This window comes from Spermophilus citellus (assembly GCF_964194105.1).
Source record: "Spermophilus citellus genome assembly, chromosome: 2".
NCBI classification, from domain to species: Eukaryota; Metazoa; Chordata; class Mammalia; order Rodentia; family Sciuridae; genus Spermophilus; species Spermophilus citellus.
In genome coordinates this window covers 151,899,727-151,914,652 of record NC_138183.1, presented here as the reverse complement: position 1 = coordinate 151,914,652, position 14,926 = coordinate 151,899,727, and the positions used below count along the sequence as shown (strand labels likewise).

At 46.9% G+C, this 14,926-nt stretch overlaps 1 protein-coding gene across 2 annotated transcripts; it reads right to left on the bottom strand.

Annotated features, from left to right (window-relative positions):
• Positions 1-5,010: 5,010 nt before the first annotated feature.
• On the bottom strand, positions 5,011-8,107 carry SMIM35 (small integral membrane protein 35). 2 transcript variants are annotated; one of them, XM_081281751.1, is made up of 5 exons: positions 8,004-8,107; positions 7,686-7,802; positions 6,735-6,768; positions 5,819-5,953; positions 5,011-5,609 (listed from the first exon to the last, which is right to left on the bottom strand). In XM_081281751.1, the coding sequence occupies exons 1-4, from the start codon at positions 8,098-8,100 to the stop codon at positions 5,854-5,856; spliced, it is 348 nt and encodes a 115-aa protein (XP_081137877.1). In that variant the 5' UTR covers positions 8,101-8,107; the 3' UTR covers positions 5,011-5,609; positions 5,819-5,853. The 2 variants fall into 2 exon arrangements, with proteins under 2 accessions (XP_081137877.1, XP_081137876.1); XM_081281750.1 differs by having other exon boundaries at positions 5,011-5,953.
• Positions 8,108-14,926: the final 6,819 nt, after the last annotated feature.

Here is a 14,926-nt window from a genome sequence, read left to right as displayed (position 1 = left end):
CACTTACACAGATATGTGCACACCCATAGACTCATACAGACTCACAGGCACTCACAACACTTACACTCACATATACATTCACACACATACATATATTCACACACTCACACATATATACACCCTTTCACACTCATGAACACTCACACACCCATACATGCTCATGCACACATGAACACTCACACACAAACCCAAACTCACACACACACAGGCACACACATACACACTTAAACATACAAAGACATGCACACTAACACATACATACACACTGACACACCCAAGCACACATACTCATATGCCTAGTCTCACACACACATTCAGATACACTCACATACCCATACACACATGTACACTCATGCACACATACTCCCACACACATGCACACATTCATGCACATACACACTCAATACACAATAGTCATACATACACATGTACACACTGACACATATATACCCTCGCCCTCACATGCATTTACACACATATACACTGTATCACACACTCACAAATTCATGCACACACACTTCCACACATATACACACTCACACATTTGCACACTCACAAACATACACACACATACATACACACCAATACTCATACAAACACACTCACTGACACACACACCCATACACTCACATACACGTATGCACACTCACACCACATACACATTCACACATTTATCCACACACCACATACACATGTACACAGACACACCCACACATATTCACAACATACTCACAAAGACACACACTTTAACATGCACACTCACACAAAAAAGCACACACACACACACACACACACACACACATTCTCCACTTGCTCCTTCCCAGACCCCAGCACTGTGGAGCTGAGGTTATCCATACTCTGAAATAGTCTCAGAGCTGGAAGGGAGCTTGAGATCCTCAGGTTCAATGGCAGCTGTATGCACAACAGACATCTGGGCCTCAGAGAGCCTGAGCCCAGCCACTACAAGAGGAAGAACTAGGATTAGAACAGAAGATGAGGCTTCCTAGTTTCCCACCCATCCTTCTCCCACTGGCTCCCTGCTTGGATATGAGAAACTTCACCCAGCTTTGGGAGAGCGACCCCCACCTCTGCAGGACCCACCCAGTGGGCCTCCGGTACTGCCCCACCTGTTGTTTTGTTGTTCTGCTGATACTCTGGGCACAGAACATTTTCACTTCTGGTCCCCTAGTGTGAGAATTCATCAGGCCACTGGCTTCCTGTTTTGTACCAAATCTGCTTAAATATCACCAATTCTAGATGGTTTTTGATCACTAAGCAAATTTTTAAAAATATAATATTGACACTCCCTTGCGCTCCTACTTTGAGTTTCCCAAACCCTGGGAGCAGAGAGAGGGCACCCTACACGCTGCCCTCCTGGCTCCCATCATCTGGTCCATGGGGCAAGGCCATGAAGACTCGAAGGAGAACCCAGAGTAAAAGAGCCCGTCCTCAGCTGTCAGGATCCTCACAGTTTTAATCATCCCTTGGGTTGTTCCTTAGGTAGAAGACCTCACCATCTGTGGGTGCCCTTCTCTAGAAGTTTATCTGCTCATGAGCACAGGGTTGGCTGTGGGTGAAGATGTGGAGAGGAGATCAAATTGAACACCTAAGATTGGGCCAGGCAAAAAGCCCCGCGTAAGATGCCCTGAAGAAACTGAGCAGCCTTTCCACCTGATTTCCTGAGAAGTTGCTGCCCAGGGCCAGGACCAAGCAAGGCTCCAGAGAGAGCTCAGAAGGGCTATCAGGCCTGATTCTGTCTCTAAGAAGTGGCCCCCAAACAGGAGAGAGCAAGAATGAATGAGCGCAAGGAAATAATCACGTTATGGAAGCCAGAGAGTGTTTGTAATTCAAATCACAAGAGAACAAGAGCTGTAGGTTTTTGAGGCAGCTCCCTGGAGAAGCAAAATTTGAGCTGGCGTGAAGGATGGCAGAAGGTGATGCCTCGGGGTCTAGGACGGTATGATAACCAAAGGAAGAACGAGGAGTGACCAGTGAGATGCTCAGAGCTGAGATGGGGCCAGGAGGCCTGAGAGTCCTGCTCATGGTAGCAGTGGACACAGAAAGGAGACCTGCTGAAGACAGGGGCTGGTTTCTTGGGGACCAAGGACCTCAGGGTCACTGCTGGCTTGGACTGAAGGTACAGGTGGGCAACAAAGGGTTATAAAGAAAGTAAATTCTCTCCAGGCCTCGAGCAGATCACTTCACTGTGCTCTCAGCCTATTTCCTCACCCCTGAGGTTAGCAGGCTACAGTGAGGATGTGTGAACGGAGACCCCACCCTGCACCAACGTGTGCCCGCCCCACAGAGGTTGGTGTTTTCCTTCCAGGGAAAGAGTGGCTTGGTTGGGAACGGTCTAGTCTTCAATCCTGGGCAGATCTCAGCAAAGTCCAGGCAATGCCCAAGTAGCAGTTAGAATCTTGGCCCACTGGGGTCTAGAGCTACTACAACTCATAAATGAGAGCATTAGGACTATACTTTGTGCTTGCATCTTTTGTTTATTGAGCACCCACTGTGTGACAGCGCCTATGCTAAACATGAATACAGAGAATTTTTAAAAAGCAAGACAAGAGCCAAGAGGAGCCTTGAAGAAATAATCCAGTCTTTTGATTTCCTGATGCTTAAATAGATGACTAGAGAAGTGGAGTGACTAACCCAGGGACACATAGCATGGCAGGGCAATGTCAGAATCAGACTCTATTCTCCAGGGCTCCATCCTTACACCTCACTAAGCCTGGAGGCCAGGATGCATCCAGGAGGCCACAGACTCTGTTCAGGCTCCAGTGCAGACAGTAGTGAGCAGCTGTGGAGCTTTAGGCAAAGCATGCTACCTCTTGGAACCTCTCAGCTCCCATATGTAAAGTGGGGCCAATCATAATTCCTGTGTCACAGGGTGACCACAATGTCCAAAATGCAATAACAAGTCGGGGGAAAAAAGTTCCCTCTTCTAGGACAAGGCCGCCTTTCAAGGTCATATTCACTGTTTCCTCTTTACTCCACAAGCACTTATCGAGCACCTCTAAGTGCTTCAGTTTTAGGGGCCCCTAGAGACCTATAGGACCTAACCTTTCCCGCAAAGGGCTTAGCTTGGTTGGGGAACAAGACAAATGGAGCAAACACGGCCCTCTACAACCAGGATTAAAAGGGGTGGCATCTGGTCTCGAGTCCTAAGAAGAGTTGCAGGAAAAATGGGACCTGAGCCACACTGTTCAGGGGCTCGGTGGGGGATAAGAGGGCACTCCGGGCTGGGGAACAGCCCTGACCAGGAGAGGACCCGGGAATGGGCAGCCCACAGAACCGCAGGCTCCCAAGGATGCGTCTCGACTCATCTGCTATGGCCTGAAGGAGTAAAGAGGGAGGGAGATGGTGCAGCAGAGGCCCTGGCACAGCAAGGGCTGGGCGCCCAGCCAGGGCCCAGCCCACAGACCTGCAGCCTTGATTTCTAGGAAGTTCTCCTCTCCTATTTATGAGCAAGTGGGAATCTGGCCCTTCAGAGTCCTCAACAGAAACATGTGGAGTCCTAGGGTGGGACCGGGGGGGGGGCCAAGAAAGCTCTGCTGGGCCTGCGGAAGTAAGGAAAATGATGGGGGAGGAGAGGGGACAAGGAGCACGTCAGAGGGCCCCAAAAGAGGAAGCAGCCCACTCTCAGTTCCGCTCCCAAGGATGGGAAATACCCTCCATTCTCCCAGTCCTCAGCAGCTGTTCCTGCATCCTCTCCTGAAGCCACCAGACCTGGGACCAGGACCACTGGGTTGAACCCCAACCTCCTTTCAAATGTCCCTGAAGCTGGTGGGTCCCGAGCACTTTCAGGGACCCTTGAGCAGCCCTGCAGGGACTGCAGACCCCGGACTCACACTGACTGAGAAGGGCATGATTGAAAGCGTCATTGGGAATGGACACATTATAGGTTAAACTGTGGGTCTAAGCCAGGTGCCGAGGCGCATGCCTGTGATCCCAGCAGCTTGGGAAGCTGAGGCAGGAGGATTGCAAGTTCAAAGCCAGCCTCAGCAAGTAAGTGAGGCCCTGTCTCTAAATAAAATACAAAAAGAACTGGGGACATGGCTAAGTGGTTAAGCATCCTTGGGTTCAATGCCTGGTACTAAAGTGGGTAGGGGGACCTATGGGTCTAGTCCTCAGAGCTGAGATCCAAGGAAGAAGGAAGCCAAAGTCAATCCGTCTCCTTTTCTCCATTTCTCCCAAGAGACCTTCAAGGAAGAGAGGGAATCCAAAGCCATTAAGGGCTCTTCTCCACTCCCACCTAGTCAGAGGTAGAAGACCCAGTAAAGTCTTCCAAAAAGACTGTGTTTATAAAGTCAGGGCTTGGTTACCCGGGAGGACGGCAGGAATCCCCTGACAGGAAGTGAGGGGGGAGGGGTTGGCAAGGCCACTCTCCTTCCTTCTGCTCTGCTAGATCCCAAAACCAGAAAGAAACAAGACCTCAGGAAAAGAAAAATAGGAAGATAAATCACACGATCCCTCTCCCCCTCCCAGTCAGCTGCCTGGGGCTCCTGGTGGCCTTGCTGCTAGACAATGGCAGAGAAGCCAGGGCTGTAGTTGTGTCAGCAGGTTTCAACAGCCACCACTGCTGATGTGAGGACTCAGCCCCTCTGGATAGAACCACAGTATCACCAAGGACGACTAAGTCAACACCCCAGGGCCAGCTCCGCCTCTGGCCCAGTGATGACTGGCAAGGCACATTGTCCTGCTGTCCTCAGCGACAGCTGTTTCTTCCTTTCCCTTGTTCTTATCTGCTTCGCTCAGCCTTGCCTGGGTTCCTCTACCTCACTCCACCACTTTCTGCTTCCCAGGGCCGACTTGGCTCAGGAAACCCAGGGCACTGGGAGATACTGTCCCCTGTGCCCCATGCCCACCCTGGCGCAGGAGCCCAGGCAACTGGGACATTTCTAGTCTGTTCTCAGAACTACCAATCAAAATTGAGAGCTAACCACATTCGGGAGGCACTGAGGCCTGTCACGGAGGGAGAGTGGGCCCAGGGCAGGGAGTAGAGCCGGGTAGAGGGCAGCAATTCCAGGGGAAGAATGGAAAGTGCCAGAACCAAGCATAGAAGGAGGCAGGGCAGAGTAAAGGCCAAACTCCGTCTTCAGAGAAGTTATCCTCTGATGGGAAGGTAAAAAACCCTGTCTGGAGTCCCACCTCTATTTCCATAGAACTTTGCCCAGTGAAGATAGGACTGTCTTTCCAGCCCCTGGTGTCAACCCTATAAGAGGAAGTGATGGGACACGCCACCTGAGGCGCTCCCTCTGGAGTCTGGGGGCTCCTCCCACACTGTAGGGTGTGGCTTGGCTCCTTGGGACGCCTCAGCAACTCCTGCAGGCTCAGGGCCTCCTGGAGTCCGGTCCTTCTCCCTGGGTGGCCGCCTCTCTGGTTCCTGTGAGAAGGCTGCTGCCACCTGGCCAGTCCCTCCCCAGAGGCCTGACTGTCCTCAGGACTCTCACAGAGAGTCACAGGCTAGTGAAATGTCCAAAGAAGACCCCTCATCCTTCACATTCAGAGGCCAGGCCAGGTCTTGAGGCCAGGTCTTGAGGACCCAGGAGAGGGAGAGCAGCCCAGGAGAGCCCAGGATGGTCAGGAGCTAAGCCGGGAGTCTGTTCCTAGAAAAGAAAAGGGAGGGGGGAAGAGAAGAAGTGAGAAGGTTCCTCTAAACCATGTCACCTAGTGAGGCTTCTTCCAGCAAAAAAGAAGGCACTAAATCATCTCTGAATTGTGAGTGGTCCTTGGCACTGGGCATGGGTGCCTGGACCCCCTTAGGACTTTATTTGGACTTGAGATTCACTCAGGAGTTCTGCAGCTTCTCACTCACCTCTCCCAGGCTCTGGAAGCCAGGTGCTGCCCCCATCAGACTAGCCCGTTGGAGAACTTCATGTAGCCGCCATCTGGACTGCTGATATGGCCACTGATGGTGAAGGGTGGCCCCACTTCCAGATCCTTCAGAGTCCTGAGAAAGGTTATCTTATTAAGCTCCTAGAGCTGAGAACCCAGCCTCTCCCTGGGGCTGCGTATCCCTGGTCTAGACGTAGGAAGACATTCCTGGCTGTGGGGGCCATCTCCAGGTAGCTGACTCACTGACTTATCTTCCAGAATAGGACTAGTCCCATTTCTCAGGGCCAGGAGGAGCAGGACTGCCGGAAATAGGTGAGATGACTCAGCCCAAGAGGACCTTCTGACTCCAGCTCCCCTCTTCCCTTTCTTTCATTGCTCCTCTTTTAACACCATACTGGGCCGAAGGTGGCATTGTTCATGATCACACCTGTCTCCGACATAGACAGTGAAATGCTTGAGGTCAGAGAGAATACCTAGCCACCTCTGTACCCTTAGAAATGCATACCACAATACCGGCCACACTAGAACCTTACCAAATAAATGATGAATGGATGGGTGGATGGATAGATGGATGGGTGGATGGATAGAGGGATGGGTGGATGGATAGATGGATGGGTGGATGGATAGATGGATGGGTGGATGGATAGAGGGATGGACATTCCCTGCCTGAGAATGATCCCTGCTAAGAGGATCACTGTCATTAGGATCTCACATGGTTCTCTCTATGCTCAAGTTTTTCACGGAACTTTTCTAAGTGGATTCTATTTGGTTTGCATAGGGGTACGGAAAGGAGATGGGGAGGGAAACAGTAAGTTCTGGCTCCATCTTTGAGTCTTTCTTCATCATACTTAACCCCCAGTGCACACCCCACCCAGATCGGCCCTATATCTACTCACCGGATTTGGTACAAGTTGAAGACAAAATTAGGCCCTGGGAAAACAACCAAAAAGAGAGTTAATGCCTCCAGGGAAACTGTCAGGACCTTTCCAGAATGATCTGGTACTCCCTCACCCCTGTCTGGAGGAGCAGATGACTAGGCCTTGGGATGCCGTGTGAGGGCCCGAGGCTTCTAAGGGCCCTGCCCCTGTTGGGAGGGAGGCAGTACCAGCCTAGAGTTCAAAAGAACCAGGCCTCGGTTTCAATCCCACTCCATTCTTTTCCACCCCTGTGACTTTGAAGGCTAAAGTCTTCAAAAATGGAAGCTATAATAACTTTGTCCTCACATGGAATTTTTTAAAAAGAATAATATTAGGCAAAACATTGTAGGTGCTTAACAAATATTTGTAGACACTGGTTAAAGTTTACTATAGATCTAAGAAATTTTCACTACCTCTCGTCATTCCATCATGCCCCTCCCACTTTCCCAGAGTCCTGTGGAAAGCACAGATTTGTCCCCAGAATTGAGAACACCTCAGTGAATTCCAGGAGACTCCCAGGGAAGCTGGAACGTCAGCACGCTTAGGAGAGGCCCCAGGACCCATGGATGGGGCAGGGTCTCCCAGGAGCCAGACAGGACCACCTAGAACTTGGCCTGCCAGTCCCTTGCCCTTGGCCTTGAGGGCCCATACAGGCCCCTGGGAGAGACCCCTGTGGGCCATGAAGAAAGGGGAAGCTGGCTGTTTGCTGGGGTGGGAGGAGCCCCCATTCTTTCAATAAAGGTCACACTGCCCCACCCCAGCCACTTCAACTCTCAGCTACTCAGTCAAGGCTTCAACCACGGAACTGCAACAGGAAAGACTTTTGCATCCCGCAGTGCTTCAGGGCTGGCAGTTCCGCTGCCTTGGCAACCGCTACAGGACAGGTGGGGCCGGGCAGAGCTGGGGTGACGGGGGCCAGTGCTCACTTACCCTCCCAGCAGTACCCACGCTGGTACCACTTGGCCAGACTGTAGCCGAGGATGGACACGAGCAGCAGTGACAGCCCCACGCTGAGGATCAGGCCCAAGGTGCTAATGGAGTCCTCCCCTGTAGAGGGACACAGCAGCCTCGAGTCCTCTCACAGCCCCTAAACTGGCTGACCTGCACCGTGGGCCACCGCCCAGCAAAGTCACTGTCCCCTGGTCTCAATCAGAGCTAGTTCACTCAGCCCGGCCACACTACCACATAAAACTCAGATACTTAAATTGTTAGAGTGACACATGCAATAGTTAATCCAAAGGAAGTGACCTCTGATAACAGCTTGGAGCTGGGAAGGCCTTCCTAAATCCCCAGGCATTCTGCTTGATGGAAAAGTCATTGCTGTTGGGGGACGAGCCGGGGACATCCAGCCTTGGTGTGAGTGAGGTGGTTGGGAGGGGCAGGCTGGAGACGCCCAAGAGCACAGACCCGAGGAACTGCTTTCCCCTGCCCGCTCTTCAAAGCCCATGTGCCCAGCAGCAGGGTGAACCCTGGGCTCTGTCTGCTGCTGATACTTGCCCCTTCTTCCCTTTTTGTGGTATGAGCACTTGACTAAATTTATATTTTGTTTGTAAAGCTAAACCAAGAGAAGGAAACAGACTGGAAATATGTGGGGCCAGAGACAAGAGAAGCAGAAGCAGAGGGAGAGAAGGTTCTGAGGAGAGGCTGAGGGTAGGAGCACCACGGGGCAACCTACCTGGGGTCATGGTGCTGATGAAGGGGAGAGCAGACCCCTCCAGCCCCATGAGGCACCAGGACTGTAGCAGAGCACGATGATTTGCCTCCATGACCTAAGGGCTTGAGGGGTGTTGCCAAGAGGTCAAGAGATACACTGGTCAGGCCCAGACCCTGGGTGCTGGCTAGCATCTGAAGTCCAGCTCTGTCACTTGCCAACTCTGGGGCCCATGTCGCTCCCTTCACCTTGCTAACAGTCAATTGCCGTGATGCGAAGTGAGACTAAAATAAGTACACATAGAGTTATTGTGATGATGAAGGGAGATGATGAGGAAGGAGCACTGAGAAGAGGGCCTGGCACACACTAAGTGCTTAATAGATGCTGGTCATATCACTGTTGTTGTTGTCATTAACATTATCAATAATGCAAATACATTTTTATTTGCTTTTTATTTATTCTGGTGGTGGGGATTGAGCCCAGGGGCACTTTATCATTGAGCCACATCCCCCAACCCTTTTAATTTTTTTTAAATTTTGAGATAGGGTCTCACTCAGTTGCTGAGGCTGGCCTTCCAGGTGGCTGGGATTACAGGTGTGTGCCACTGCACCCAGCTTTCGAGTACATTTTTAAATACTTCACAGTTCTCCCCACCCACACCTTTCTGTCTTTCATGCCCCTTGGTCCTTGCCGTTAAAGCAGCCATGCGAAAAGAACATGACCACCAGATGCAGAGAAAAGGGAGTCTCTCCTCTGTCTTTAAGGGATCTGTCCCCTGGAAATCTCAATCAGAGCTAGTTCACTCAGTCCAGGCCCTTAGGGAAACAAAAAGAACAGACAAAAAATAAGTGAGCCTAAGATTTACCTTCTTGGTCAAACTGTTATTGCAGTTTAGCCTACCTGGCCAATAAAATTACTAATATTATTTCCTCCCCTGGGATCCTCAGCAGCTCAAGAGCTGGATAAAAAGAGGAAGCAAGAGATGACACAGTCTAAGGAAAAAAGATATAGGGAGCGACCACCAGTTTCTCACTGGGGGGGTTCTTCTTCCTGCAGAGGAGGGTGTAAACCACCTGAAAACTTAAAAGTCTGAAATAATTAGTGAAGAACAAAAGACAAAGAGTCAGAAATGTATTTACAAAAGCAGATCCCCCGATAGGTCCATTCCACATGACAGCTGGAAGTAGACAAAGGAAAGATGGCTCCAGTGGTTTATTTAAGGGGTACATTAAAGGCAGGGATAAGGTTTAGGGGCAGAGTCTTGCTTCAGGATATCTTGTAGTCAGCAGGTTGATTGGCGTCTTGGCAGGTCACATCTGTCTCAGGTGCTGTGTGGGACTTGGCAGAGCGGGATAGGAATTCACAATGTGTCAGGGCAGTTAACCAGAGGAAGTGTCCACTGGTTATTCCCAGACACAAATGCTCCTACCACTAGGCTCGATGCTCAGTGGCCCACATGAAGCCCATGGATGGCTCCCCACAGAAAGGCTTAGCCCATGCCAATATTGGAGTCCAGCACAGGAGCCAGCCACAGTGCCCCAACACAGAACCCAAGAGTAGCTTAGAAGCGGCTGCGATGGTCTGAACTCATCCTCCAAAATTCATGTTTAAATGTAATGGCTAATGTGATAGTATCTGCCATGTGAGGACAGAGCCCCCACCTACTTGGAAGGACACAGTCACAGGATGCCTTGTTAAACAGACAGCAGCCCTCACCAGACACCAAACCTGCCGGAACCTTGATCTTGGACTTCCCAGCCTCCAGAACTGTGAGAAATAAATTTCTATTCTTTACAAATTAGCCCCAGTCTCAGGTGTTTTGTTATAGCAGTAGGAATGGACAGAAAAGCAGAGCAGTGGCCTGTGGAACTGGAAGGTGCCTGAGGGGAGGCAGCTGCAGGCGGGTGGGGAGAGGAGTGGACCATGTAGCAGCCCCTTGCAAGGCCAAGCAGCTTCTAGCATTCTAGAAGTATTTGATTTCATCTTCTCTATGCCAGGCACTATTGCAAGCACCTGAATTACAGCAATAAATAGAGCCAGTAAAAATCCTTGTCCTTATGGAGAGCGCATTCCAGTGGAGGAAACAGGCAATGCACAAAGGAGGTGCCTGCTAGGCTCCCGGAAGCAGAGAGAGTACTGTGAGGGTGGAGGGGACATTTTAAATAAAGTGGCCAGGGAAGGCCTTGTGGAGAAGGCACAACTGAAGAGCAGAGATGTATAGGAGGTGAGAGAGTGTTGAGAGGCTGTGGCTCTCAACAAGAGAGAGAAAGAGAGAGAGAGACTGGGGAGGCCATGCAGATACCAGGTAGGAACGTGCTAGGCTGCGGAAGCAGTAGGTACAAGGGAGGCAGGAGCAGGCCCCACAGGCCCAGGAGCGCAGGGCAGCCCTAGTGGGGAACCAGAGAGCAGTAGAGGAGGTGGTTACGGGAACCTCTCCTGGGGTTCCTGGAAGGCAATGAGGGGAACTTGGCTTTTCCTCTGAACATGATGGGGAATCCAGGAGGACTTAGAGAAAGGACATGACCTGAAGTTTTGAAAAGATGTCACCAGCTTGCTACTGTGTGTTAAGAATAGCCAGGGTGGAGATGACTGTGAAGACGGGTTACTGAGGCAACTGAATAACCTCTGCAGCTTCACCTGCTATAAATTAACTTAAAAATCATTAATTTGGGAGGTCACACCACTGGACAATATGTTATTAGTCTCCTACTGGCTTTGCTGTAGGCAGCACTTCTCATGTGGGTTTTGATGGGAACGGTTGCCTAGGTTACTGTGCAGGGACCTGAAGGCCACTTTTGCTGAAAACACTGACTCTTCCCTTGGGCCTGCCGAGGTCCCGTGGGTGGCTGCAGCAGGATAAAAAGCTTGTCACCTCTGCCTTCATATTGTGTCTGTTGCCTTTGCTGCCTTAACCTTTGGGTCAGATTTTACTCATCTCTGCACGTAGATGGGGATGTTCTTTCCAATGTTGATCAGAGAAATGTTTTGTCCATAACTATAATATAGGGTGTTAAGTTGACCTAGACTTACCAAGTCTCTTTTTTTCCCTCTTCAAGACAAAAACCATCTATCATCTGCCATGTCCAGAAACACCAGACCATGAAAGAAGCAAAAAGAGGTAGAACCCTAGTTCCTAGAAAATCTCAGCCTATTTCCAAAAAAGACACGAATATCCCTCCCCTTCCTTAGCCTCTCTCCCTCATTATTCCTGACCTGTATCTGTAACCCTTCAACTCCTTGGAGTTGAGAAGTTGATTTGCAAGCACAGCTCCTGCTTCTCTATTCTTTGGACACTATTTGAATAAAGTTCTTTCCTTTCCCATCACCTCTTGAGTCTCTGGCTTTATCAAGTGGCAGCAGAATCAGATTTTTTTTCCTGTTATAGAAAAACAGAAAAGGGGGGCTAACTGCAAACATCTAAGCAAGCAATGATCTTTGCAAGAAAGTAGGGCAAGAACTAAGATGGGGTCAAAGAAAGGTCATCTATGTGGGTGATCAAGAGAGGGAGAGTGACCTAAAAGTTCAGGTCTTTAAGAACGAGGGAATAGTGACCCAGTGGGCAGGGCCCGTGACTCAGCACAGTGTGATAGTAGTACTGGTAGTGTTTGTGGAAGTTGGGGTTTTGAAGGGTTTCATCAGAGGAATGTCAACCAGGGGTTGAAAGTACCAGAGGAAAGCACCAGCAGGGGAGTCCCGGGCCTTCCTGACATCCAGAGGAGAGGCAAGGTGCGGCTGTCTCGGTTTGCTGCTCTTTGGCCACCCCTCCTCCCAGGAGCGCCTTTGGCCTAAAGGAGCTGGCCTTTCGAGGATGTTCCCTTAAGTAATATTCCTAGTCGCCCTTTATCTACCCTTTCACTTTTATTATAAAATGCTTCATGCATGTAAGTACATAGAATACCATAATTAACATCCATGTAGTTATTGCCAATTTTAAAAAGGTTCTAAAATTTGCCATTCTTTCTTCTAAAGCATCTCAATCTCAGAGTAGACCTTTCTTCTCACTCCCTTTAAGTAACTGGTCTCCCAAATTTGTTTATCTTTCCTATGCACATTTTTAATTCTGTTGCTTCATAGTTTTTCCATAAATCCTATAAATACTTCTGCTTTCAGCCGTCGTGGAATAATAGGGACCCAATTTACACTCCCATCTTCAATAACTAGAAAACCAAGGAAAATATGTAAAGCAAGTTCAAGGTAGTAAAGGACGGTGGTCCTGAAGGAAGAAAATGAAGTGAGCCATCCTCTGAGATTGCCCAGTTTACTGTCCAGGTGAATTTCCAAAACCTAGTACAGGGAGGAGGAACCCACAGAAAGCCCAGCTCAGTCTGAAGTTGAGGAGACAAAATTTGGAGTTCGAGGAAATCGAGGCATTTAGCCAAAACCCCAGAGAGGAGGGAGCTGGACAGAGAGAATGATTTCCAGAAATCCATCAGCAAAGGGGACCTCAGAGTCTTGGGCTGTGGCTTGTCTTTTAGTTTTACTTTTTTTTTTTTTTTTTTTTTGAGCAGATTTTTAACTTTTATTTTGGTCCAATTTGTCCATATTTATATTTCTTATAAATCTTAAAAAACTCATCACTAGTTGGATATATACCCAAGTTTTAAAGTTTGATTTTAATAGTTATACTTTACCCAGCATTCATTTGTTATTATATCCATTCCATAATTTTTATATGGAAAATTCATTTTCTTTCTTTTCCCTAATACTCTTCATTGCTGCTGCATTCAAGTTTAACAGAAATGTACGCTTCTTTTTCTGGACTTAATACTATCTTCTGCTGCCATAAGTGTCTATCATTTACCATTCCTACATTGTTTTATTTACCTATGGGCTCATAATATATCTTGATAGCTGGTAAACTTAAACACTCCAACTTATCCTCCCTCAAAAGCATATTAGTTATTTTGCTACTTTGTTCTTTCTTGCAAATTTTGACATTAGTTTTCAAGGTTAATGAAACTATGTATAGAATTTTGGTTAGAATGATAATGGACATATAGGTTCATTTGGGTAAAGCTAATATATTTGTTATACTTAATCTTCAAATCTATGAATATAACACATTTTTCATTTATTTGGGCCATTTTTAATATAATGTGTAATTTTTCCTTTAAATGTTTGTTCCTCCTTTTTAAAAAATGTATTTCTATATATTTATAGTGTTGTTGCAACTATAAATGGGAGTTTGCCTTGTATATATTGGTCTTACATGTAGCAATGTTATGAACTCTCATTCTGATAGTCTTGGACACAAAGATTATACTGTCCACAAATAAAAGGTAATTTGGTCTCTTAGTGTATGTTATTATATGTTTAAATTCACTTTTTGTTTTATTGTATTTATTAAAATTTTCAATAGAATGCATTTTAAAATGTGTATTTAATGCTCCAAATTCCCCCAAGTATCACTTTAGTTTCATACCATAAGGAACGAAGACATGTAATATTTTTACCTTTATCTGACCTAAATGTTTTGGAATATCCACTTAGATATCCTCTGTAACCCATGAGTTCTCTGGCAGTGACTTTTTTAGTTTCCAAATAGATATTGTAAGGTGTTTATCTTTGGGTGGTTTATTAAGATAGATGTTGACTATATTGTCATGGCTATTACTCTTCATAAGAAAAGAGAGTAACAATTTAATCTCATAAGGCTCAATGCTTTCATGTAATTTGTGAAATCAAAATAAAGTTTTTGAAAACTCATTCTGTAGAAGGTAAAACATCTGAAATTATTACAAATGTTATTGAAGATTCATATTAAAGGTTTAACATTAATAATTAAAGTGTTTTGCTTTTTTCATATTTTTGGCACCCTGAGCTTAAGTCTTAGATATTTATTTCTGACCTATCTTGTAGTTGACTGATTCTTCTCCAATAATATCTAACCTGCTTTTAAACCATCCTTTATGCTCTTAATTTCAATTATTATATTTTTCATTTCCAGAATTTCTATTTAATTCTTTTTAATAATTTTCAATTATTTCTTACAATTTCCTGTCATATCTCTTAATTTCATATTATTCAATAAGCCTCTTTCCTATAATTTTATTGGTAGTTCTAGGGTTGATAACATGTATCTAACTTATCAGAGCCTTGTGTAAGTTAAAAGAAAAGAATAAATAAAGGTATACAATGTAAAATACTAATCAAAAGAAACAAAGTGACATATTTATATCAAAGTCGATTTTAGAGCAAGAAATATTACCAAGAATAAAGAAGGATGTCTTATGATAAAAGAACCAGTTCCTCAAAAGGACATAGCAATCCTAAATGTGCAAACATCTTCATTATATGAATTTAAAATTCAAGAAGAAAAATGGATAGAATTGAAATAAATGCTAGAAAAGTCCATTATAGTTATAAGGGAAGTCAACTCTTCTCTCCGTAATTGCTGAACAGGAAATCAGTAAGGTTGTAGGAGATACAAACAATACTACAACCCAACTCAATCTAGTAGACATTTACAGACCATTATATCAAACACCTGCTGAATATACATTGTTTTCAAGGACACATG